Source organism: Zingiber officinale, chromosome 8B, assembly GCF_018446385.1.
Source record: "Zingiber officinale cultivar Zhangliang chromosome 8B, Zo_v1.1, whole genome shotgun sequence".
Classification (NCBI taxonomy): domain Eukaryota; kingdom Viridiplantae; phylum Streptophyta; class Magnoliopsida; order Zingiberales; family Zingiberaceae; genus Zingiber; species Zingiber officinale.
Genome location: NC_056001.1, coordinates 16172027 through 16199326, shown reverse-complemented (window position 1 = coordinate 16199326; position 27300 = coordinate 16172027). Strand labels below are relative to the sequence as shown.

The 27300-nt window shown below is 39.4% G+C and overlaps 1 protein-coding gene across 1 annotated transcript; it reads left to right on the top strand.

Annotated features, from left to right (window-relative positions):
- Positions 1 to 23787: 23787 nt before the first annotated feature.
- On the top strand, positions 23788 to 24549 carry LOC122013551. Its single transcript, XM_042569815.1, has 3 exons — positions 23788 to 23901; positions 23979 to 24193; positions 24267 to 24549. Exons 1-3 carry the CDS (start codon positions 23809 to 23811, stop codon positions 24547 to 24549), a joined length of 591 nt encoding a protein of 196 aa, XP_042425749.1. The 5' UTR covers positions 23788 to 23808.
- Positions 24550 to 27300: the final 2751 nt, after the last annotated feature.

Below are 27300 nucleotides of genomic sequence, written 5' to 3'. Positions count from 1 at the left end.
TAGCTGCCATCATTTTTGCTCTGAAGCTTTGGCGACATCATTTATATGGTATTACATTTGAGATTCTCACTGTTCATAAGAGTCTCAAATATATTTTTACTCAGAAGGAGCTTAATCTCCGACAGAGGAGATTGATGGAGTTCCTGAAGGATTACGATTGTACCATTAGCTACCACCCAGGGAAAGCTAATGTAGTTGCAGATGCACTCAGCAGGAAGTCCAGAGGGACTTTGGCTTGCCACCGAGTTTCAGTTAAAGACTTGGTTCAGGGTTTCTCCGAGTTAAACCTTGAGGAGAAGGGACATACAGAGCAGGGTATTCTTGTTACCATGGTTGCTCAGTCGTCGATCAGGACGAGTATCCGAGAGGCCCAGGCCGTGATCAACATTTGCAGTTTATTGGCAGCCAGATAGCTTCCGAGTAGCATACCGAGTTCACACGAGACGAGGAGGGTATTATATACTTCCGAGGCAGATTATGCGTACCTCAGTCTCATTCGGTCTTACAGGAGCTACTTCAGGAGTCTCATCGCTCTCGATTTGCGATCCATCCAGGCGGGACTCGCATGTATCGAGATTTGAGGCGTTCCTACTGGTGGAACGGTATGAAGAAAGACATCGCGGAATTTGTAGCTAGATGTCTTGTCTGTCAGCAGGTGAAGGCTGAGCATCATAGACCTGCCAGATTACTTCAGCGGATTCCTATTCCTGAGTGGAAATGGGAATATATTACCATGGACTTTGTGGTGGGATTGCCGAGGACACGATGAGGCCATGACGCGATTTGGGTAATCGTTGATCGATTAACCAAATCTGCGCACTTCTTAGTGATTCGGAGGACTGATTCCCTGGATCGGTTGGCAGATCTGTATTGCCGGGAGATCATCAGATTACATGGTGTTCCTTTGACTATCATTTCAGATAGAGACCCCCAGTTCACGTCTCGTTTCTGGCAGAGTCTGCAGCAGGCCTTGGGCACGCAGCTCAGATTTAGTACAGCTTTCCATCCGCAGACAGATGGACAGTCAGAGCAGACCATTCAGACTTCAAAGGACCTACTGAGGTCGTGTGTTATGGATTTCGGAGGCAGTTGGGAGGACCACTTGCCATTGGTAGAGTTCGCCTACAACAACAACTTTCATTCGGCTATCCAGATGACACCGTTTGAGGCGTTGTATGGTAGGCCGTGTCGGACACCCACCCTCTGGGATGAGGTTGGGGAGGCCCAGCTATTGGGACCTCATAGAGCTCAGCAGGAGGTAGAGTTGGTCCATATCATCAGACGGAGGATGTCAGAAGCGCAAGACCGCCAGAAGAGTTATGCTGATCGGAGACGCAGACCTTTGGAGTTCTCTATTGGTGATCATGTTTTTCTACGAGTTTCACCCACGAAAGGGGTGAAGAGATTTGGCCTCAGAGGTAAGCTTGCTCCGCGATACATTGGCCCTTTCCAGATCCTGGAGAGGATTGGAGCAGTAGCTTACCGGCTAGCACTACCACCGTCCCTGGCAGGAGTCCACGATGTATTCCACGTATCTATGTTGAGGAGATACGTACCTGACTCGACGCATGTGCTGACAGATGTCTCAGTTCTAGTTCAGCCTGACGTCACTTATGAGGAGATTCCGGTACGGATTCTGGACCAGAAAGAGCGTCAGTTGCGGAACAAGACTATCCGGCTGGTTAAAGTCGGATGGCAGCATCATACAGACGAGGAGGCTACTTGGGAGCTCGAGGATACAATCCGAGCTCGATACCCCCATCTTTTCACTTGAGGTATATGAGTTAATTTACCGTTCAACATTTATACTTTTTACCTGTTATTAATACTTGCTGATGGTAGATAACGAAATTTGGGGACCAAATTTTTATTAGTGAGGGAGAATGTAAAATACCGGAAAAATGACGAATAATAATAAGGGAATTTTCCGTAATTTTTAGAAATTTTTCGGGAATTTTTCGGAGCTCGTATGGATGGGTTAACGTGGATAAAAACGGGGTCCGGGAAAGCCTGTTTAGGCTATCCCATTTTAACGAGGAAAAGTTTTCTTTTCCTTTTTATTTCTTTTTCTTCTTTTCTTTATTTGTTTTTTTTTCTCCTTCCCCGTGCGCGTGGCCGATGCTGATCCCCGCCGAAGCCTCTCGTGCCCTAATCGCACGAGCGGTTCCCTCCTCTCTCGAGCCTTTTCCCTCTCCCTCTCACGGCGTGGAGCGCCTCTCTTCTCTTCCTCTTCTCGTATGTGCCCTAGCCATCTTCTCGGCTGAGCCTTCTCCACCCGACGGCGCCACCCCGTAGTACATCGCCGAGCCCTAGCGCCGACCACCGCTGAGCCCTCTGCCGATCGCCGATCTCCCTTCTTTTCTCTGTGCTGCCAGAGCCGACCATCACAGCTGACCTTCGTGCCCTAGTTTTGCCGCTGTCACACCCTCTTTGTCGCCCTTTTTTTTCCCCCGATCACTACTGATCTCACACCTCAGCACCGATTGTTGATCACCAGAGAGGACCGAGCCATTCCAAGCCCTAGTCTCACCTCCCGTGCCCTAGGCTATGTCTCCTCTTCAGAGTAAGGTTGTTCAGGTGAGGTAACAACAAGGTGAGTTGGGTTGCTGTTTGACCTGTAAACTCCACTATGTGATCTTGTTGTATGATCTGTTTGATTTCCGACAGTGATTCCAGCAGTGAGGTTCGGTTCTGCAGGGTGGTGTACTGTAGATCAACAATCTAGGCTGTAATTGTGATCGTGAGGTGAAGTAGGACTTGCTGTGGGCTATTCTTGGTTCGGCAGCAACTTCATCCAACCTCTCACTTTGTTCTAATAGCCACAGCAGTTGTGAATTGAGGTAAGGTATAAGGTTTTGATCTTGTGGTTGATGATTGATAGATAAGATTAGGTAGTTTGGAATTGATCTAATGATGGATTGGGGATTAGGTAATTAACCCTAATTTATCGTTAGACTTTATTTAGATAAGTTAATGATTATTATTTAGGGTTTTGCCCTAAATGGTTTTAAGGATTTATTTAACAATTCATTTGAATTTTAGCTAAATAAAAGTATATCTATTGGTATTCCAGGACTTTTACGCGAGACGAATATCTCGACGTCCGATTTGGACCGGATAGGACCTTTCTTATTGGAGGCGGGTACTTTGACTTTATGCCATTTGATATGCATAGTAATGTTTATAACACATGGCAATGATTGTGTTTTGTTATTTGTTTCGGTTGATCACTACCTGACTTGTTTTATGCTTGCTTGTTTATTTGTTTTCCACATCATGCTAGTGTTTACCTGATTATGTCTATTTATAGAGGTAGTGACACAACCATGCTATTTATCATGTTCAGGACTTAGGGTTTTTGATACTTTATCTGGTCTGTGTACTTTGATTGATTCACTTTCTGATGGTACACATTTTACATGTATCTGGATTATTGCTATGCTGCTCAGTAATTTTTCCATGCTTAGTGTCATGCACCATTCGCATGATTGCATGCTGTGCGATTGTCGGCTCCATTATTGTTGAGCACATCGCAAGTTACATGTATCTGCAACCACGACCACTGATGGGTTAGTGGTATATTCAGGCAGGGTGTGTTGCAGCAGGTGCTCTGTCAAGGGCTCCATTGGTCCACTCATGGGTTAGTGTGACGCAACGTTGTAGCAAGACAGGGATCCCTCCCCGTCATCGTGTACCGGGAGATGAGAGCATTGAGCTCCCCCATTTATGATTTGGGGTTGGAGGATAGGTATACTCCGACAGCATCCCATCCACTCGGCCACTCATCAGGAGTAGTGATGACAGAGTGTACGGTTGTCACAGCCCTACCCACTCGGTCTCACCATCATATGTGAGACGGCTGACTGGAGAGTAGGGGTGACCAGGACATGTCATAGGCATCATACGCATTGATGCATTTATTTCTTGTGATTGTGTTTGCTGCATTTATTTGCTGCATATTGGTTGGATGTCCATGCTTGACATGCATACAGGATTTCTATACCTCTCGGACTGTTTATCCTTGTACCAGGTCCTGGTTAGTACAGTATTCTCCTGTTTATTTCAGTTTGCATTTACCTTTATTACGTCAGGAGACTGTACGCATGATTAGTGCTAGATGTTATTTCCTTACTATGTATATCAGTTGTTACCTGCTGAGTGTTGGACTCACACCCTCCTCCGTTGTTATTTTCAGGTTGATGCTGTCCAGAGAGTTCCAGTCGATAGTCCCCTGGAGTCCACGAGGATGTCTTGTAAAATACTGAAAATAGGCGAATATTAATAAGGGAATTTTCGGAAATTTTTCGGGAATTTTCCGGAGCTCGTATGGACGAGTTATCGGGGATAAAAACGAGGCCGGGAAAAGCCTGTTTATACTACCCAATTTAAGCGAGGAAAAGTTTTATTTTTTCCTTTTATGTTTTCTTTTTCTTTATTTCTTTTTCTCCTTTCCCGTCGCCGTGCCCCAAACCCCTCGCGCGCCTTCTTCTTCTCCCTGATCCTTGCCCTAACCGCTCGGAGGGTTTTCTTCTCCTTCTCTCATTTTATTTCTTCTCCTTTCTTCTCCGCCGCACACCGCGATCTCGACGCCACCACTGTGCCTGACGCGCCGCCGCCGCCCTTTCTCGCGTCGCCTCGGTCGCCACAGCCGACACCAGTGGAAGAGAGCAATGCCGAGCCTTCGCCTCTTCGGGTCGGGGACAGGAACCAAGCACCAGAGTTGATCTGATTCCAGTGTCCTAGCGCCGACATCAGATCCCTAGCGCCGACCGTTTCCTCTGCCTTAGTGCTGATTTGGTGCCGCGGCTACCAACCGATCGCCGGCGAGGGTAGATATTTAAGGTTCAGGGGGTAAGCTAGCTTCGACTAAACCTCCTTCTCTTGATTTTCTTCGACTTGGTGCCTAACCATAGTGCTGATTCATCTTTTCTCTCTTTGGTTGATGATGGTAGCAGTAATCTTGGAGAAGGGCTGTTTGATTTCAGCGACCACAACACTGTGGGCTGGACTTTTACATCGCTAGATTTGGGATCAGCACCTGTAATTGAAGAGGAAGAGTGTGGTGATTCCGGCAGGTGAGGTTGTGCCTTGTGGTTTTGGATTAGTGGGGTATCCGGTTGTTTGACCACCAGCTGAGGTGTTTTCTAGGTTTCCCAGCAGCAGTTACACTATCCTGCAATACCCTACCTGGGTGTGGATCAGTATTAGAGGCTGTGAGATTGAGGTAAGGTTTATGGTTTTGATCTTTGTGTTAGATTATTGCTAGTTGTGTTAGCAATAATTATTGATTTAGGTTTAGAAGTTGTATAACGGTGTAGTTGGGGTTAATGAAACTAACCCTAACTGGTCAGTGGATTAGAAATTAGTTTAGTTATTTGTTTATAATTAAATTAGCTAAACTGTGCGATTTAACACAGGACTTTGACGCGAGACGAGTATCTCGGAGTCAGATTGGACCTTTCTATTTATTGCTTGTGCTTGTGTTTGCTGCATTTATATGCTGCATATTGTTTGGATACCTATGTTTGACATGCATATAGGATTTCTTTATCCCTCGGACTGTTTGACCTTATACTCAGGGCCTGGTTAGTACAGTATTCTCCTGTTTACTTCAGATGCATTTTTTTTATCTTTCTTATCAGGAGACTGTACGCATGATTAGTGCTAGGTGTTGTTTCCCTACTTTGTATATCAATTGTACCTGCTGAGTGTTGGACTCACCCCGCCTCCATTGTTGTTATTTTCAGGTTGATGCTGTCCGGAGGGAGTTCCAGTCGCTAGTCCTCACTGCACGTAGTGCTAGATCCCTGCAGACCTCGAGGATTTATTACCATTTGGTTTGGTTTTTTATTTGCTTATGTGTGTACTTGGTTATTTAGATACTTGGACATCGTATGTTTTCTTTTGATATTTATGGATGTTCTATTCGATATGTTTTTACTACATGCCTGCCTGGACGGCGGAAGAGGTGAGTTTCGTCGGATTTGAGTTTTACGAGTGTAGTGGAGTAGGGTGGATTTCGAGTCAGTGTAGTATTGTGATTACTATTATTAACTGCGTGGTTGTGACAGCCAGAGGCTGAATATCTATATAAACTGCGTGGTGATTGTTTTTATTTATTGTTATTATTCCAGCCGCCTGTGGCTGAGGTATATGGGTTATGTAGAAGTTTCAGATTGTCCGCCGTACAGGGGAGATGCTGCCGAAATTTCTTCGGACAGGGACTCCTCTGGGGCGTGACAATTTAGTGGTATCAGAGCCAGGTTGGCAATACTTGTTACCCTTCGGGTTTCGGATTTTCGAGATTTATCTGATACCAATTTAGTGGTATCAGAGCTTAGGTTATACGATTCTTTGATTTTGTATTTTGGACATTTGGGATAACCTGATACCAATTTATTTGGTATCAGAGTGTCGAGGTTGGCAATACTTGTTTGATTTATTTTCGTGTTACAGATTTTTGAGATTTGGCTGATACCAATTTATTGGTATCAGAGTGGGTTATGACACCTGCTTTAGGTATTCTGGAATTTTGGATTAGCCCAAGTTTGCGAGTCAAACTGGGTAGTTGTTTGAGTGACATGGATTTTTCCATTACGATTATGTTTAGATTTCCGTTTCGGATTTATATGGATTTCCGGTGATTTTTATGATCGGAAATTTTGAGGTCAAGTTGGGGACTGGACAACGACGGAACATCTCCAGACGGCATATAGGTATGATGTTTAATTTTATAGTTTATGACAGGTATTAGCATTCTTTATTTAGTACCTGTCTGGTTGTTGTAGCACATATTACTTGTGATGGGTTAGCCATTGAGGATGGTTGACCTTAATAGAGATAAAGGATTATAATCTCTGGTGATTTTTCTTATCATGCCATCAGTAGTGTTAGCTTCTGTTACTACTCGTAGGAGATGGAGGCACATACTAGCCTCTGCTATTGTTAGCTGGGTAGTGGATGATACCTACATATTTCCTGTTGACTTAGCCAGGAGAGTTTTATACTCATATCTTTTGGATATTAGGGTACCAGGTACGATGGAAATTGATCATTGGGGGTTACCATGTTTGATCATTGTTGAGAATAGTTTGAGGTTGAGGGATATTATGAGATCAGATATTATGATATGTTGATTTCTAATGATTTATGAGAGTAAATGTTATGTGGTTGTCTGATGATCAATTACTTGATATTTGTTTTGATGATCTATTAGTGGATAACTATTTTGATGATTTATATTTGGGTTGTCATTGAGGGTGACATAGTGAGTGTCATTTATGATATTCACAGGTTTGATGATTATGGTTGGTGATCAGATTATAAATTGGGTGCTGGAGAGTTTACAGTTGAATGTGCCTATGAGATTTTAATAAATATAGTCGGTTATGGATAGTTAATAGGATGAAAGAAAAAAAAAATTGATATATGTTTCCTCTGATATGGGACTATGTGGATAAATAATGATTGATGTTTTGAATGCTAACTTGCCCTCATGGGGAGTAGAGATTTATTCATCTGATATAGTGTGGGCTGATGTTTTTGAGGATGAAGATGAGAGTGTCTTGATGTTCTTAAATTCTGACTTTTTCTTTTGGGTCGTACACATTTATACATATGATATTATGTGGTTGGATATACCTTAGTTGCTTGTGGAGGATTAAGGTATTCTTGATTAGTTAGTAGATGAATGATTTAGTTTTGTTGGTTGATCAGTAGAGGATTGCCATACTCTATTTTTAGAGGTTTGAACCTTTAGGTTATTTGTGCTTAGTTATGTATCTAGAGCACCTTTGAGTACATGTTTTGTACTGACGTGGGAAGGACTGATTTAGTCAAAAATCATTTTCAGCTTGGATAGTTTATAAAGGATCGATGTATCCTATTCCATGAAGACTTTGACCGTGGACTGTATATACCTGGTGGGATAACTTAGAGGGTGCGTTGGGATATGTGACCCCGCTGGTGTAAGGAAGTGTAGAGCTAATTGCTTAACACTTATGGGATACAATCGTTACTTGTGTAAACTGAGAGAGTACATTTGGATTTATGATGATAAAATTTTTCCCATGGGATATAGTCTTGGTAGTGTATGACATTGACTGGCAATGTTATACCACGGTGTGTATATTTTTCTTGTCCGATACCAGTTCCTTTAAACCTAGAGCATGGTTGTTACTGGATGATTAGGCTGCTTTATTTTGGGTTGCCTTTGATTGATGTATTCATGCTTGATACATATGCATGAATTTTGTTAGATATACCGGTAACCCATGAGTGTTGGTAGCATAAGGTTGGTCTCTTTGATTGAGCTGGTATGCTGATTTTGCATGTATATCATGATTGTTTTGGGTTGTAGGAGTCCTGTGGTAGACTGTCCATTTGCAAGTAGTATATGTATCCATGTTCTGATATGGTTTGAAGGTTCCTTGTGGATCATAAATATGTAGTTGGGTGTATGTATCTGGAGGTATTATTGAAGATATCTTGTTGATTGAATCTGAGATGTAGTATAAGTACATCGGTGGTGTTTTGATGGAGGCATTTTGTCGATTTAATCTGAGTTGTGATATGTACATATGTGTTTGGTGTGGTATCTGAGGTATCTTTTTGATTATGTTTGATATGTGAGTGCACCTGGGTTTTGTATGCTTTATTGGAAGTATATGTTGGTTATACTCTTGGCATAGGTGTATATATGCCATGTGAGGTTGTTTGAGGTGTATTGTCGATTATACCTATGTTGATATATGCACACGGGTTCGGTATGCATTGTTGGAGGTAGCACGATGATTTATGCCTATGTTGTGAGTATGTTTGGTGTGTACTAATTGGAGAATTATGTCGATCATACATATGTTGTGTGTGCATGTGTGCCAGGTGTATGGTGGGTAGCATCATGATGATTTTACCTATGTTGAATGTAGAATGCTGAGTGTCTACATTATGTTATTGGTTGTATAACCCTGTCAACTAATTCTCCAATTAGTGGGTGACCAACCCACTAGGATGATGATAGAGTTGACTATGGATTTGATTTGTTTACTAGGTTGTTTATACCTTTGGCTGCCCACAGTGATATGTGGTCGAGTGATCTCGTGCAGCCTTTAGTTGGATAGTTAGGTGCCTTGGACACTTATGGATCGTTTGTGGTGGAGCGGAGCTCCCACATATACATTTTTTGGATTGCTTGTAGCGGAGCATTGCTCCCATATCTATTGCAGATACATGTTATGGATTATTTGTAGTGGAGTGTTACTCCTACATATTGAGGATTTCTTGTGGTAGAGCGTTGCTCCCCCATATGTGGTATTTTCTGTGATGGAGCGTTGCTCTCACACTGGAGGATCTATGCTTAGGTGATTTTTATCGTTGGTGATCATATTTCAGACTTATTATCAGAGATCTTATGGATAGGAATGTCTGTGATACAGACATTATGTGTCTTGGTTTTTGCCATATAGGCTTACAGTGCCTTAGATGTTTTCAGGGACTCGATGATCCTAGTATGTCGAGGATGTTTGGATAGGTTTCCATTATCTTTGTGGACGATGTTGTGATCTATTACGGATCCGAGGTGAGTCTCGTACACTACCTTTGCCTAGATCTAGAGATGATTCGACGAGAACATCTATATGTGATTATCAGTAATGCTGGTTTGGATTGTCTTTTGTTATGATGTTTGGGACACACGGTCACTAGTAGGAGTGTACCGTGGTTCCACAGGAGATAGAGGTTGTTACCGTTGGGAGCAGCCGAAATTAGTGTAGGAGATCCGCAGTCTTTTGTGACTCGCAGGATATTACAGACCTTTTGTCGAGGGTTTCTTCCGCATAGCTATGCTACTTTCACGCGTGACCATGAAAGGCGTGAAGTTTACTTGCACTGAGGATTGCAAGACCAGCTTCTAGGAGCTGAAGCGGAGACTAGTGTCGGCTTTGATTTTTGGTTTTTACCTTCGGAAGAGGACGAATTTGTCCTCTACACGGACGCGTCTCTACAAGGTATGGGTGCTGTTCTGAGGTAGCACGGTAGAGCGTTCTTATATGCTTCTCGATAGTTGAGGGAGCCTGAGAAGAAAATACTCAGTACATGATCTGGAGTTGGCCGCTATTATTTTTGCCCTGAAGATTTGGCGGCAGTACCTGTATGATATTACATTGAGATTCTCACTGACCATCGGAGTCTCAAATATCTATTCACTCAGAAGGAACTTAATCTTCGACCGAGGACATAGATGGAGTTCCTGAAGGATTATGATTGTACCATTAGCTATCACTGGGGAAAAGCTAATGTGGTTGCCGATGCACTTAGCTAGAGGTCCAGAGGGACTTTAGCTTGCCACCGAGTTGTGGTCACAGATTTGATTCAGGATTTCTCTGAGTTAGACATTGAGGAGCAGGGACAGACAGAGCAGGATATTCTTGTTACGATGATTGCTCAGTCGTCGATCAGGAAGAGAATCCGAGAAACCCAGTTGTTGAGACCTCATGGAGCTCAACGTGAGGCAAAGTGGTCCATTTTATCAGCAGAGGATGTCAGAGGCATAAGACTGCCAGAAGTGTTATGCTGACCGGAGTCGGAGACCCTTAGAGTTCTCCATTTGCGACCAGGTATTTCTACGAGTTTCACCCACGAAAGGGGTGAAGAGATTGGCCTCAGAGGTAAGCTAGCTCCGCGGTATATTGGCCCTTTCGAGATCTTGGAGAGGATCGGAGCGGTAGCTTACCGGTTGGCACTACCACCGTCCCTGTCAGGCGTTCACGATGTATTCCACGTATCGATGCTGAGGAGATACGTACATGACCCGACACATGTGCTGGCAGATATTTCAGTTCCAGTTCAGCCTGCCATTACTTATGAGGAGGTTCCGGTACGGAGTCTCGACCGAAAAGAGTGTCAGTTGAGAAACAAGACTATTTGGCTGGTTAAGTCGGATGACAGTAATATTTGGACGAGGAAGTTACTCAGGAGTTCGAGGATACGATCCGAGCTCGATACCCCCATCTTTTCACTTGAGGTATGTGATTTAATTTACCGTTCAGTATTTATACGCTTTATCTGTTGTTTGTGTTTACTGATGGTAGATAACGACATTTGGGGACCAAATTTTTATTAGTGGGGGAGAATGTAAAATATTGAAAATAGGCGAATATTAATAAGGGAATTTTTCGAAATTTTTGGAAATTTTTCGGGAATTTTCCGGAGCTCGTATGGACGAGTTATCGGGGATAAAAACGAGGCCGGGAAAAGCCTGTTTATACTACCCAATTTAAGCGAGGAAAAGTTTTATTTTTTCCTTTTATGTTTTCTTTTTCTTTATTTCTTTTTCTCCTTTCCCGTCGCCGTGCCCCAAACCCCTCGCGCGCCTTCTTCTTCTCCCCGATCCTTGCCCTAACCGCTCGGAGGGTTTTCTTCTCCTTCTCTCATTTTATTTCTTCTCCTTTCTTCTTCGCCGCACACCGCGATCTCGACGCCACCACTGTGCCTGACACACCGCCGCCGCCCTTTCTCGCGTCGCCTCGGTCGCCACAGCCGACACCAGTGGAAGAGAGCAATGCCGAGCCTTCGCCTCTTCGGGTCGGGGACAGGAACCAAGCACCGGAGTTGATCTGATTCCAGTGTCCTAGCGCCGACATCAGATCCCTAGCGCCGACCGTTTCCTCTGCCTTAGTGCTGATTTGGTGCCGCGGCTACCAACCGATCGCCGGCGAGGGTAGATATTTAAGGTTCAGGGGGTAAGCTAGCTTCGACTAAACCTCCTTCTCTTGATTTTCTTCGACTTGGTGCCTAACCATAGTGCTGATTCATCTTTTCTCTCTTTGGTTGATGATGGTAGCAGTAATCTTGGAGAAGGGCTGTTTGATTTCAGCGACCACAACACTGTGGGCTGGACTTTTACATCGCTAGATTTGGGATCAGCACCTGTAATTGAAGAGGAAGAGTGTGGTGATTCCGGCAGGTGAGGTTGTGCCTTGTGGTTTTGGATTAGTGGGGTATTCGGTTGTTTGACCACCAGCTGAGGTGTTTTCTTGGTTTCCCAGCAGCAGTTACACTATCCTGCAATACCCTACCTGGCTGTGGATCAGTATTAGAGGCTGTGAGATTGAGGTAAGGTTTATGGTTTTGATCTTTGTGTTAGATTATTGCTAGTTGTGTTAGCAATAATTATTGATTTAGGTTTAGAAGTTGTATAACGGTGTAGTTGGGGTTAATGAAACTAACCCTAACTGGTCAGTGGATTAGAAATTAGATTTTTATAATTAAATTATTTGTGTATTGGTATTACAGGACCTTGACGCGAGACGAGTATCTCGACGTCGTGTTCGGACCAGATTTGGACTTTTCTTATTTGAGGCGGGTACTTTTGACTTATGTCATTTGATATACATAGTAGTGAATTTAACAAGTTGCATTAATTATGTCCTTTATTTCTTTCGATTAGTCACTACCCATTATCTGATACATGATTGATTGATTGCTTGATTTGCATCCCATGTATACTTTATTTGTTTATACATGCTTATAGGGGGTAGTGATATACCATGCTTCACCATGTTCAGGACCTAGGTTTTTATACCTTCTGTGTACCTTTGATTCGATATGATTCGTTGACCTAGGGTGCACTTTTCTATATATATGGATTAGGTCAGGATGTTTTTATGGTTATTGCCATGCACCATTTGCATGATTGCATGCTGTGCGATAGTCCGCTCCATTATTGTTGAGCACATCGCCAGTTACATGGATCTGCACACACCACCACTCATGGGTTAGTGGTCGATTCAGGCAGAGTGTGTTGCAGCAGGGACTCTGTTAGGCACCGTTGGTCCACTCATGGGTAGTGAGACACAACGTGTTATCCGGCAGGGATTCCTCCCCGTCACTGTGTATCGGGAGTTGAGAGCATTGCGCTCCCCCATTTATGATTTGGGGTAGGAGGATAGGTGTACTCCGACAGCATCCCGTCCACTCGGTCACTCATCAGGAGTAGTGACGACAGAGTGCACGGTTGTCACAGCCCTACCCACTCGGCCTCACTATTGTGTGAGATGATCGATCGACGTGAGGGGACGCATCATGGGCATCATATGCATGATGCATTTATTGCTTGTGCTTGTGTTTGCTGCATTTATATGCTGCATATTGTTGGATACCTATGTTTGACATGCATACAGATTTCTTTATCCTTCTCGGTCTGATGACCTTACCATTCTGTTAGGAGATTCTCCTGTTTACTTCAGATGCATTTTTTATCTTTCTTATCGAGTACGCATGATTAATGCTAGGTGTTGTTTCCTACTTTGTATATCAATTGTACTTCCGAGTGTTGGACTCACCCCGCCTCCATTGTTGATATTTTCGGGTTGATGCTGTCAGGAGAGCCAGTCGCTAGTCCTCACTGCACGTAGTGCTAGATCCCTGCAGACCTCGAGGATTTATTACCATTTGGTTTGGTTTTTTATTTGCTTATGTGTGTACTTGGTTATTTGGATACTTGGACATCGTATGTTTTCTTTTGATATTGATGGATGTTCTATTCGATATGTTTTTACTACATGCCTGCCTGGACGGCGGAAGAGGTGAGTTTCGTCGGATTTGAGTTTTACGAGTGTAGTGGAGTAGGGTGGATTTCGAGTCAGTGTAGTATTGTGATTACTATTATTAACTGCGTGGTTGTGACAGCCAGAGGCTGAATATCTATATAAACTGCGTGGTGATTGTTTTTATTTATTGTTATTATTCCAGCCGCCTGTGGCTGAGGTATATGGGTTATGTAGAAGTTTCAGATTGTCCGCTGTACAGGGGAGATGCTGTCGAAATTTCTTCGTATAGGGACTCCTCTGGGGCGTGACATGCCTATTTTATTTTGGTGTCTTTTACTAGACTATGTTGGAAACTGTATTGTTTTGATATACTTGGATTTTATAAGGACATTGTCGATGAGTTTTTATTTGGATTTGTTTTAGTACATGTCTGCCTAGACGGCAAAAGAGGTAAGTTGATTTTATCATTGGATTTGTGCTTTATGAGTGTAGTGGAGTAGGAATATGTTTTGAGCTTTATGTGCGTAGTTGAGTAGGGTGGATTTTGAGTCATATTATCATTATTTCAGTTTGCTAAATTATTAACTGCGTGGGTGATTGTTTTATTATATGTTATTGTTCCGGCCGTGTTGGCCGATGTATATGTGGCCCAGAGGACGATGTATAAAGTTTCAGATTGTCCGCCGTACAGGAGAAATGTTGTCGAAATTTCTTCGGGCAGAGACTCCTCCGGGGCATGACAGAAATTAAAATTAAAAATTAAAAATTAAATTAAAAATTAAAATTAAATTAATTTTCAAAATTAGACTAAATCAAAATTCACAATTAGGTTAAATTAAAATTAAATTAAATTTTTTAAAATTATTTTTCATAATTTAATTAACTTAATTCAATTAACTTAAACATTTTCAAAATTACTTAACTTAATTATTTTTCAAAGTTAATTAACTTATTTTTTAAAATAAAAAAAATAAAAATAATAAAATAAAATAAAAAATTTAACATTTTTCAAAATTAATTAACTTTCAAATTGAAATCAACTTAAACATTTTCAAAATTAATTAACTTAAAATATTCTTTCAAAATTTAATATGTTCTTCAAAATTTAATTAACTTGAAATAATTTTTCAAAATTTAATTAATTTAAAATGTTTGTTTTTCAAAAATTTAATATTTTCTTCAAAATTTAATTAACTTAAAATATTGTTTCAAAATCCTAATACTAACTCAAACTTAATTACTTCACTTTCTTTTCATCAAATAGAGTTCAATTCAAGCACTTTATGTGTAGGAACATAAAGAATTGGATCAGTGGATGTTGGATAGTGGATGCTCCAGACATATGACGGGAGATAAATTATAGTTCACAAAGCTCAAATTAAAGAATTTAGGATCTGTTGCATTCGTCAACGACGACAAACTTAAGGTAATCGGAAAAGGTAACATCGTACTCAAATCCGATTTTATTATTCAAAAAGTGTTACTAGTTGAAAACTTTAACTTTAACTTATTCAGTATAAGTCAATTGTGTGAAGTGGTTATTCAGTTAACTTTACAAAATCTGAATGTATAGTTAAAAATATTGATAATCCTGAAATCATACTTAAGGGCACTAGGAGAGATAATGTCTACACCATTAACCTACCAACATCCTCAATAAAGTGTTTTCTAACACAAGAAGAGGAAACTGAGTTGTGGACACAGACTCTTTCAGTTCCTAGTCTAGTGATACTTATATTACTCTGCTCATTTCTGCTTACCTGTCTTTTGATATTATTATTCTTGGTATGTATTGGGTAGAATAGATTTTAATTTTCAAACAAATTTCCTACAATCTTCACTTTAAAATTCTTATTGTTCTTCAAAAATGTTTTTTTTCAGAAATTATTTTAAAAACTAGGAAAAATAATGTTTTCAAAATTCTAATTTTACTAGATTTTCAAATTTGGACTTAGCCTAGGCTCTACCTTAGAAATCATGTTCCCCTAGAATTCAGCCAGAGCATCTCACAAACACCTAGGCTTACCTTAATTGTGCTTGAAAAACTTAGAATGATGTGAGATGCATAGGGTACAGCCTGGACTCAAGAATTCTTATATCTGTGCATCAATATGAGTCTGGGCGTTAAATACCTAATTTACAGTAATCAAGTCAAGTCATCCATCCCTAGTCAAATCTAACTGGATCTATTGACTTAACTTGACTAATCAAGTGAAAGCTGTTGCCCTCTAGACAATCAACTAGTAGCTAGATGGTTAGACATGTGGCCAAAAAATTAAGTGTTTGATTTTTAGGATTACTCAACTTGCACATTAGGGCTCTGATACCTTACTAAAAGAACTTAGTTAACTTGCAATCAATTTAACTCGACTCATGCTTGGACATTAAGGTTTAAACTTATTGCTCCTCCTTGGCCGTTAAGTATTTTGGAATTCATTATTCGTTTAAATATTTTTTAAAAATAGTCTTAGACTTTCTTAATATTTTTTTATACTTTTTCAAAGTCTTTTCAAAATTTAGTGAAGTTTATTTTTTTCTCTAAGTTATTGTTTAAAAAACTTGTTCAAAATTAAGAGAATATTTACCAACAAAGCTTTTCGAATCTATCTAACAGAGTTTTTCCAAAGATTTCAACCAAGTTTCAAAATTGGCTAAAGTTATTTTTCAAAGTAAACTTTTTACTAGCTCTTTAAACTTAGTTGAAAGAAAATTATCTCTTTAGACATTTAGCTAAGAATGTTACAATGAAAATTAATTATAAAAAGCTAAGTGTTTGAAAAGTTCTTTAAATTAGCCAAATATCTTTTCTCTAAAGCTAAGTGTTTTCTTTAAAAGTTTTTCCCAAACTTAATTCAATTTTCGTAGTTAAGAAAATCCCTCTTTAAAAGACTTTTAAGGTTAATGAAAAATCTTTAAATAAAGTCTTTAAAAGCTTAAGTTTTCAAAACTTTGGCTAAACAGAGTTGTTTTGCACTTAAACTATTTTCACTTAGCAAAATTTTACTAAGTTTTTCCTACAAAGTTTTTTGATATATGGCAAAGAGGGAGAGTAGGACAAAAAATTCACAAAAAATTTAAATTAAGGATAAGAGTTCTCTTATTAAGGGGGAGCCTTAACTTTAAAAATTTTAAATTTACCTTAACTTTTATAAAGTTTAAAATTTCTTTAGCTTGTACTTAACTTGTTAGTTAAGTATGCTTACGTTTGTGCTTAAAATTCTTAATTCAAAAGCATGCTTATGTTTATTTATGCATTTTGTTTTACTTAACTTTGAATTTGAGTTTCCATAATAAAAAAGGGGAAGATTGTTGGTGCGGGAAGCATCAAACGATCGAACCCAAGTTTTGATAATGACAAAGGGTTCAAAGTTAAGTCGTCCTGTTATCTAACAGTTTGAATGAACTTGCAGGAAAAGTCCTAAGTGTACTTAGGCAAAAGTCCTAGCTGCGGTTAGGCAGGTGGAAAACCCTAGGGGGTGGTAACCCTAGGTTATAGGGGATGGTAACCCTATGTAGAAAGTCTTGGCGGGTCGAGAACTTCAGGCAAAAGTCCTAGGGGGTGGTAACCCTAGGTGGAAAGTCCTAGTGTCGTGAACCAGGTGGAAGACTGGACAGACCGGGAAGCGGGAATCCAGCAGAAAGTCCGGAAGCTTCAAATGCTGAGCAAAAGTCCAGTCAATCTGGAGGATCGCACTAGCAACAGGTAAATCTCCTGAGTGGAGTAGGTGAGGGCGCGTTCCCCGTAGAGGGAACAGTAGGTGTCGGGTCGACCTAGGGTTTCCGGTTGGAAATATGAAGTCAGACCCGGACAGTCCGATGACTGTCGACTATCATTTGTTATATCGTTTCTATGCTAACTTTATTTTGCAGGGTATGTATTTGAGACTAACACATTTTGCAGGAACAAAGAAGCAACTTTGGCCTCGGATGAACAGTGTCCGAGGCGCCTTCATTGGGCTTGGAGGTGCCTTGGGTGCGAGCCAGCAGAAGTCTGCGTAGAAGACTTGGAGGCGCCTCGGATGTCTCTGGAGGCGCATTGGACTAGGCGCTGGAGGCGCCTTGGAGCAGCTTGGAGGCGCCTTCAAAGGGATAAGGCGCGACCGGATCAGCGCTTATCACCGCGGCGGACTCGGGGCTTGGAGGTGCCTCGAACAGGCTTGGAGGCGCCTCCAGCACAGTATAAAAGAGGGGTCGAGGCAGCAGCTCAGAACAACAATTTCTAAGTGATCAAGCTACAACGTGCTGCTTCAAAAAACGTCCTGAAGTGCTGCTACAAGTTCCCAACGACCCAGAGATCAGAAATAACTATTCTATCGTCGGTATAATTATTTTTTAATTACTGCATTAATTGTAATTCATTTGTAACCTTTTACCGAGCTTATAGTTGTTGCCCATAGAAAGCGATCAACGATTGCGGCCTTGGAGTAGGAGTCCCCACAGGCTCCGAACCAAGTAAACATCCTGTGCTTGCGTGTGTTCTTGTTTTCTCTTTTATTTCCACTGCATTTAATTACTCATATTTTACGATTCCGAAATAAAATAGTCACGAGCGCTATTCACCCCCCTCTAGCGCTTCTCGATCCAACATAGATCTCTCCTCCAGTTGATTACCTTAACTTACCAATTGCAATCTCACAACTTGCCTCTGACCCACCAGGTCTTCATACCAGTTGTCAAGTCCGCAAACCCAACCGGACTTCGACCAGTTGTTAGGTCCTGATGACCCAACCGAACTTTTCGCCAGATATCAAGCCCTGCAGACCTATCTGGACTTCGCAATAGCTATCGGGCCCCACAGACCTAGCTGGGTTTCAGTCTGGTGTTAGGTCCTTTAGACTAGTCAACTCCTACACACTTGGTAGAAACGTTAGACAAACAAGCAATCTAACTTTAACCTATTTATCATACATCAAAATCAGATTGTTAGTGCAACCTGCACCAACACATCATATTTCCCAAAGAAGGATGACCAAGTTAGTAAGTGAAAGATTGTTTGATTCGTCGAACATAAATTTCCTTACAATTTGTAAATCCTGTCTAAAAGAAAAAATGACTAAGGCCCTTTTAAAGGTTAAGTGGAACATGTGCATGATATATTCAATTTGATCCATATTGATGTATGTTAGCACAAAACATGGTCATTACTACTTCATTACTTTTACTAATGATTATTCATGGTATAAGTACATATATTTAATAAAATATAAGTCTAAATCTTTTGAAAAGTTCAAAGAGTTTAGAAATTAAATAGGAAAACAACTGAAAAAAATATTAAGAAATTTTGATCAGATCAAGGCGGAGAATACTTGAGTACTGAGTTTAAGGACTATCTTAAAAGAAAATGAAATTCTCTCATTATGGACTCCTACAACATATCAACTTAATGGTGAAGCAAAACATTGTAATTGAATGTTGATGTATATGGTTTGATCTATGATGGGATTAGGTAATTTACCACCATGGTTTTACGACTATACGCTCGAAACTACGACACTGTTGTTGAATAAAATCCATATAAAAGTAGTAGAAAAGACACCATATGAGACAAGGATGGAAACCCCCCCCCCCCCCCCCAAGTATTCATACGTGAACATGTGGGGGTATGCTGCTTATGTGAAGCAGGAAGTGGGAGACCAATTGGATACTAGATCCACTTTATGCTATTTTAAGAAATATCCAAAGAAGTAAAGAACTATGTTAGATATTATTTCTATAATTCTAAGAAAATAGAATTATTTGTTTTAAGAAATGTCACCTTCTTAGAAAAGGAGTTTCTATTAGATAGAAAAGACGGGATGATAAAACTTGAAGAGGTTCGACACGATTCCATAATTAAAATAATAGAACTCACACCCCAACAGTCAGTAGAACAAGTACACATATTAAGGAGATTTGATATGGTCTCAAAATTAATTATAAGGTATGATCTACTCCTTTAAAGAAATCAAATTACCCTAATCATAGATGTGATCCAAGGTCCTTTAAGAAAGCAATATCTAATATTGACTCGACATAATGGCTAGAGACCATGAAATCCAAAATAGGCTCCATGCTCTCAAACCAAGTTTGGATCTACAAGAGGAAACTTGGAGTTGATGGAAGGTATTGACCTTCAAAGTTAGGTTGGTGGCAAAATGAAATTATCAAAGACAAGGAATTGACTATGATAAAACTATTTCACCAGCCGTAATGCTTAAGTGCATTCAGATACTGCTTGTCATAAATGCATAGTATGACTATAAGATATGATAGATGGATATGATGACGACATTACTTAATAGTGATATTAGGGAAGATATTTTCATGTCTCAGCCAGAAAGCTTTACATATGTGGGAAGTGAACATAAGGTATGTAAACTTTAGATATCGATTAACGGTCTCAAACAAATGTCAAGAACCTCATATTTGATGATACAATAAGAGAGTTTAATTTTATTAAAAATCCTGAGGAACCATATGTGTATAAGAAGGTTAGTGGGTGTGCAATGATATTCCTGATACTGTATGTTGATGACATTTTACTGATTGGGAATGATGTAAGAATAGTTCATGGTTAGCCAGTAGATTCTCCATGAAGATTTTGGGTGAATCATCTTTCTTATTGGGAATATAGATCTATAGAAATAGATCAAGGAGTATAATGGGACTGACTCAATCCACATATATTGATACTATACTTAGAAGATTCTCAATGGAAGAATCTAAGATAGGATACTTACCAATGTGGCATGGTATAACTATTGTTAGTATCATGTATAATATGATATTTACAAGACCTAATATAACATACGCTCTGAGTGTCACGAGTCGATATCAATCAAACCCCGATCCATTGCACTGGAAACTCATGAAAAATATTCTTAAGTACTTACGAAAGACAAATAATTTATTCATGACATACGGGATTGAAAAATTAAAATTGGAAAGCTACACTGACTCTAGCTTCCAATCATATATGGATGATTCGAAATCAACCTCTGGATATGTATTCACATTGAATGGCGGTGCTATCTCTTAAAAGAGTTCCAAACAAAATACAATTACGGATTCTACCATCAAGGCAGAATACACTGTGGCTTCAGAAGCAACAAAGAAGGCAATTTGAATAAGGAATTTCATCCAAAAGTTGGGCATTATTCCAAATGGAGTTGATCTAGTCCCAGTTCACTATGACAACACTAGTGCTTTTGCACAAGCAAAGGCACTAAGATCTCATCATCGGTCCAAACATATAATCAGTCTGAGAGATTGTGGGAAGATGAGACATTACAATTGAGAAAGTTCCCTCTACAAATAACTGCTGATCCACTTACAAAGCCCTTACCAGGACCCTTTGGAAAATATCACGAACTGATGTGCTTAAAACTAGTAAGTAGTTGGTATAAGGGCAAGTGGGAGTTTGTTAGAGTAGGTGTCCCGCAAACCAACTGTTGGCTAGGATTTTATTGACTTTATTGATTCATATAAATAAATACTTTTATTTTAATATAATTCAATTCAGTTTAGTATTTACTTTATCTTTATACTCATGCTCGATGCATAAATAAAGTCCTTGAATATACTAAAGTGAGATATGGTGGTACATATGATGACCATCATGACATACATCAATATTCACTGTATATTCTAAATATATTTCTAGCCAATTGAACTGTCTAATAAACAGAAATAAAAAAGGTTGCTCGAGTTAGAAACTAGCACCTATTATGTAGTATACCACATTTTATTAGTAACAACATAGAGATGTTCAAACATACAGATGAATGCTTATACAATGAGTTCATCAAATAACTCTCACATGGACTTTCCAAGTGGTTATATGTATCGAGTGAATAAGTCCTTGGTTATGGTTATACACTTGTCGTCCTTATAGCCCGAAACAACACTTAGACTCTATATGTTGAGGATACACTTTGACTAGTTTACTGATTTCATTAGTGTTATTAAGTGATGAGATTGAGTGTAATAACGAAATATATAAGAGTCAGTATATTATAGATGGGGATTTACCACAAACCCATGAGTATGGATATCCTATATACTATATTGTTCTATAGTATATGAAGTCTCTTATAAGAGCTGTAAGATGTGCTTTAAGAAAGGAGTTTCCTAGTTGTATATGCGTTGTCACTATAAGATACACTACATGATTGTCAAATTAATATTCAAACCTCAATGTACCAATGGTTGTAGATTTGACCTGGATATATGAGATGAAGGGATCAGATTGTACGTTAACCATAATAGATTGGTTCTTGCAATCACTATTCAGTGATACTTAGGAAGTCATAGGGTAGTGTTGCTAGACGTTTTTACCATGATTCAATACGTACTTATTAGAATTAGTTCTGACATCCTATAATCAAGCAGTTGATCAAAGAAAGGGTATTAAGGGTATGTTCAAATAACGGACGAACATCGTCTTACATCAAAAAGAGTTGTGAACCACGGCAAGGTGTATCCCTGAACGATTGAGGATCAAACAGGTATTAGTTTCACTATTTCCCATTAACAAAGTAAAATTAAGTAGTTGAATTTAGTGAATAAAGTTTAATATAATCAAATATTATGACTTATAAAAAAGTTTATGAGCGATTTCCAGTTAATACATACAAGGATAGTGAAAGAATCCCACACAGAATCTACAAATTGAATCTGTGTTGTCATAATATTAAGCAAGTGTGTTCGTCATACAGATAATTTTGGATCATTGGTATGATTATGATGAATTCTCATAATTGAGTTATAGAAAAATTCTACATCCGGTTAAGATGGAAGAGATATAATGGGCCTAGAAACCTCAAACCTATTAAAATCAAATTAAGTATTATGAAAAGAAAAATAATACTTGGTTTTTATGCAATATGAGGAGTGATTTTTCACCATATACACCACTTTCTCCACTCGTTCACTCCTCTTGAAAATTTTCGGCAGCCCTCAAAAGGAAGGAAAATGATATTTCCCTTATTCGATGAAGAAATCTGCTCTAAGGGGCAGCCACCTCTTCTCTTCCCCTTGGTGAATTCGGACAACCACCTCTTCTCTTCTCCGTGGAGAATTCCCTTGGAATTTTTAGAAGGAAAATTTTCATCTTCCTTGGAGTAATTTCAGCAACACCTCTTCATCTCCCTTGAAGGTTTTTCAATAGCTATTGTTTGAGAGTTTACAGTAGCCATATATCCTTGCAGAATTTCGGCAGCCCTTTACCTAGTTGCCGCTACCTTTTAAAGGAAGAATATAGAGATCTTCTTCCCTTTCTTTCATCGAAAGAGATCCATCTCCTTTTTGTTTCTTCTCCTCTTTGAAAAGAATTATTGTCACCCATCACTTTGCAGATTTTTTTATAGTTATTACCTCTTGTTGAGGGTTTTTTAGCAGCCCTTTGTGAAGGGATAATTGGACAGTATCTCCCTCGAGGAAGGTTTTTCTATTGTCTCGATGAAAAAGGACACTTGATCTTTAGTACGATCAAGTATTTAAAAAGGGACTCCGATCGTGGATTGGATTAGACTAAGAAAGCATGAGTTTGAGACAAACAACGAAGATCGATTTCACTAATACTAAAATAGTAGGAGTCATCCCCAAACAAAAGTTGTCTAGGAGGTATAATTCTTAATATATGTTTTGATTCATATGTATAATGATACATATGTTAATAGTTTTACTTAGATTATAAAAAATGATTTAGTATCCTTGTTTTAGATAGTCAAGCATGTTTAAATAAAATGATTAAATTATTATTAGATGCTTCAATCATTTGATAGTTTATCTTTATTATATTTTTTGAATCTAACTTAAATGATTAATTTATAATGCATAGTTTAATTAAAGATTATAGTTATATTTATTTAAAAAATTGTTACAGACATTTTTTTGATTTAATTATTTAATCATACAATATAAATTTTATTTTTCACTATATACTGTTAGGATGTAGAAATATCAGAATTTTAAACTCATTCCTACAGTTTGGTTGGCGTCAGAATCGCTCAACCTAATAAATCAAACGTATTATCAAAATCCAGCTCGTCTCCTATTTATTGCGCACTTATTATGGATCTCCTCCAACGATATATATGCAACGCATTCACAAAGGATATACAAGCCACAAATTCTCAGAATTCTTAGCAGGTTTAATTGAAACCCTATTAGTCATTCTTCTTTCTCATTTTCTCTAAAATTTACATTCTGCAGCTTCATATTTCCTTTTGGATATCTCAGTGTTGAATCCGCGATTTGATCCGTTACCTCGCGAACAGCAATGGCCTTGGAGCAAAGTGGAAAGATTGGGTCCTTTGTGATTATTCTAGGCTTCTTGTCCTTCATATTGGCTATTGTCGCAGAGAACAAAAAGGTTCCCTCTGCTATCTCTTGGAATTATATTCTTTAGTATTAAGGTTCAACGTTTCATTTCCCGTATTCATTTTACAGCCTCCGTTTGGAACTCCAATTCAAGGAAAGGGCGTTGTGATCTGCAAATTCCCAAGCGATCCGACAGTGCTTGTCGGGTCTTTGTCAGTCGTTGCTCTAGTTTTTACGATCATAGGAGGGCACGTCGCTGTGTTCTTTAACTACAAAGGGAAGTCTGTTTCAAACAATGTCCTGTTTGGCTACTCCGCCTTATTCGTATTCTTTGTGATCGCTGAGTGAGTTCACTCCTCTTTCTTATTGTGTAGGCATCAGTTCTGTATTCATTAACTTGTTATCGTCTTGTTTCAGGATTGTGTCAACTCTAGCATTTGCGTTCTTGATATGGACTGTCGTTACTGAAGGCCTACACCGATCCCGCAACGTTCACTACGATCTCACGACTCAGTGTCCCACGGCAAAGACCGGCATGTTTGGTGGCGCAGCTTTTCTCGCCTTGGATGCGGCCATCTTGTGGCTTGTTTGCCTCACGCTGACCTTGAATGTAAGAGCTGATCACTTTAAGGACGAGGAGGTTAAGAAGGGAGAGTATGGGCAGGTTTATGCTACTGAATTGGTTAGCCAAGGGGCTTAGCAATACTAATTACGTGCATTTATTTCTCTTATAACATTTGTAATTACTTATTAGTATTAGTATTGTGTACTTAGCTTGCTTGTGCTATGATCTTTGAATTATCATTTTAATGTATAATGATAAATTGTATAATATTATTAGGCCTTTTTATTTCAACTATTACATTCATGATTTTACTATGAATTTTTATATATATTCTAGTTTTATGTAAAATTTTATAGAAAATGAATAGATATTTTTTTCTATTGTTAATTTGAACTTAAAATATATCTCTAGTTTCTCCATTTTGTTCTAGCTCTATCAGGTTGCCAATTCAAGCTTCCTTTATTTGATTGGCCTTCCTTGATAACCTTTTAGTATTAAGGGGTTGTTTTGTTTAGAGGAATAAGGATGGGGAATGAAAATAGTAATCATTGATTGTCAATGTTAATCTTTGGATTATAAGAATGGGAATATAAATAAGGGAATGAATCCTTATAAATATTGGACAATGATTCATTCCCCCTCCCCCCTAATCAGCATTACTCTATTTTCAACAATCAAATTATTCTTTTATTTCAAAAATACTCTTGACCTAATATGAATTTTTCCCCTTGATACCAAATATTCCCGTGCCCCCTTCATTCGCATCCCTCCATGTCGCAGCCCCATCTCCTCCATCAGCCGACGAAGTGGAAGCTGGTCGGAGTAGCTCCAGCGAAGGAAATCTAGCGTCTAAGTCAAGTACACCATGTTGCTGCCTTGGCAACAATAGCCGTCACTTGCAAAGTTGTTCCCAGACGGTTGCGTCATCTCCTGCTCCCTCTCTCCCACTACCACTTCCCCATCCTCCCAGCCAAAGAAATCCAAATGATATGAAAAGGATGACAACGACCCGAAGAACCTGGACGCCATCAGATCTCCCAAGGTCATTCAGTTAAAGATCCTTCAGCCAGGCTGCAGCTTTCACCTCTTAAATGTAAACCACTTCTCAACAACCACCCACCTCATCTACCTGTCTCCGATCAGCGAATAACGGGCTCGCAGCCTAATCGACAAAGTCGCCGTCCCACCGACCCACAAAGATCTGGAGGAGGAAGCAAAAGCAATCCAGCTTTATCGCGACACTCACCAGCACAGCCGATGCAAATCATAGGTTTAGGTTCTTTTGCCTTAGTGATGGTCATTAGGTCGAGGGCGAAATAGCAAGAGGAAAGAGAGATGTGCCAATGAAAGAAGAAAATGGGAAAAAAAGTAAAAGCACTAAAATTATCGATAAAAAATCTTATATGTTGTAGTTATTTTTTAAACCTTATATTGGGTTATTTAAAATGAGAAAATAACTCAAAATAATTTTTAATACATTAATTAATAAGGATAAAATTAGAAATTTATTTCATTAGTATTACTGACATTGATTTAAACCAAACATCGATAATACAATCGTGATTCTCATTCCTATTAGTCCCCAGGGCGTAGCACAGCTGGGGGCACAAGGTTTCGTGGCCGAGAGGCCCAAGGTTCGATCCTCGGGGTGTCATTGCCTGGGGTTAATGTCCCGGCCATATGTTTTCAGTTGTGTACCTGCATTTACCTCTCGCCATATCCGTGGAACCGGCTCTAGGGGGCCACTGATGTGGCGGTTCCACATTTGATTATCATTTCTATTGACCCCATAATCAAACTCATTACCATTTTGATTCACAAATCCAAACCAAATGTCCCCAAGTTCAAAAATAGATGAATTTGCTCCCGTTGATACCTACATGAATATTTATTATAATAGATCTTATGAAAAATTATTAACAGGTGCGAAAATAACTTGCTAAATGTCTAACATCCCCATAGGCAGCTATGCTGGGACATAAACGGTTCTAAAGGGACCGTTAAGATTTTTTTTTAAGAGATGAATTTGAGTGTAAAAACTTACATTCATTTATTTTTAAATTAGAATATTTTTAAATTAGTGGACAAATATTCTTTTAGCTCCTCAAACACCTTGATGTACTTCTCATCCCATTAGAACTTAGTTGCTCGTCGGAGTACCTTGAAGAAGGGGAGACTCTGATCGGTTGACCGAGAAATGAAGCGAGACAAGGTAGTAATCCTCCTTGTCAGTCTTTGGGACTCCTTTAGGTTCTTTGGGGGAGCCATGTCTTGTAATGCTTTTACCTTGCTGGGGTTGGCTTTTATTCCCTGCTCGGTCACTATGTATCCCAAGAACTTACCGCTCTTGGTCCCAAATAAACACTTGTTGGGATTGAGCTTGAGCGCATACCTCCTCAGGGTCCTACAAGTTTCTTCAATATCAGCACATAAACTAGAATACCGTATAGATTTATTAAGAATGTCATCCACATAAACTTTCATGTTCCCTGCTTCTGAAAGACCTTGTTCATAAGCCACTGATAAGTAGCTCCTGCATTCTTTAAACCAAAAGGCATAATATTATAATAATAAGTACCCTCAGCAGTTATAAAACTAACCTTTTCCTGATCCGCCTTGGTGAGAGAAATTTGGTGATACCCTTGACAGACGCCTAGCATACTAATGAATTCACATCTAAATGTATAATCCACCACTTGATTTATACAAGGCAGAGGATAATAATCCTTTGGACAAGCTTTGTTGAGGTCCCGAAAATCAATACATACTCGCCACTTATTATAGGCTTAGAAACCAACACAACATTAGCCAACTAGCTTGGAAATTGTACTTCCCGAATATATCCGGCTTCCTGTAGTTTATCCACTTTTTCCTTGATAATTTTAT

Coding starts and splice junctions, on each gene's coding strand:
- LOC122013551 (XM_042569815.1), top strand. CDS start 23,809: ATGGCCTTGGAGCAAAGTGGAAAGATTGGGTCCTTTGTGATTATTCTA. Junction 23,902..23,978: donor TTGTCGCAGAGAACAAAAAG/GTTCCCTCTGCT, acceptor TTCATTTTACAG/CCTCCGTTTGGAACTCCAAT. Junction 24,194..24,266: donor GTATTCTTTGTGATCGCTGA/GTGAGTTCACTC, acceptor GTCTTGTTTCAG/GATTGTGTCAACTCTAGCAT.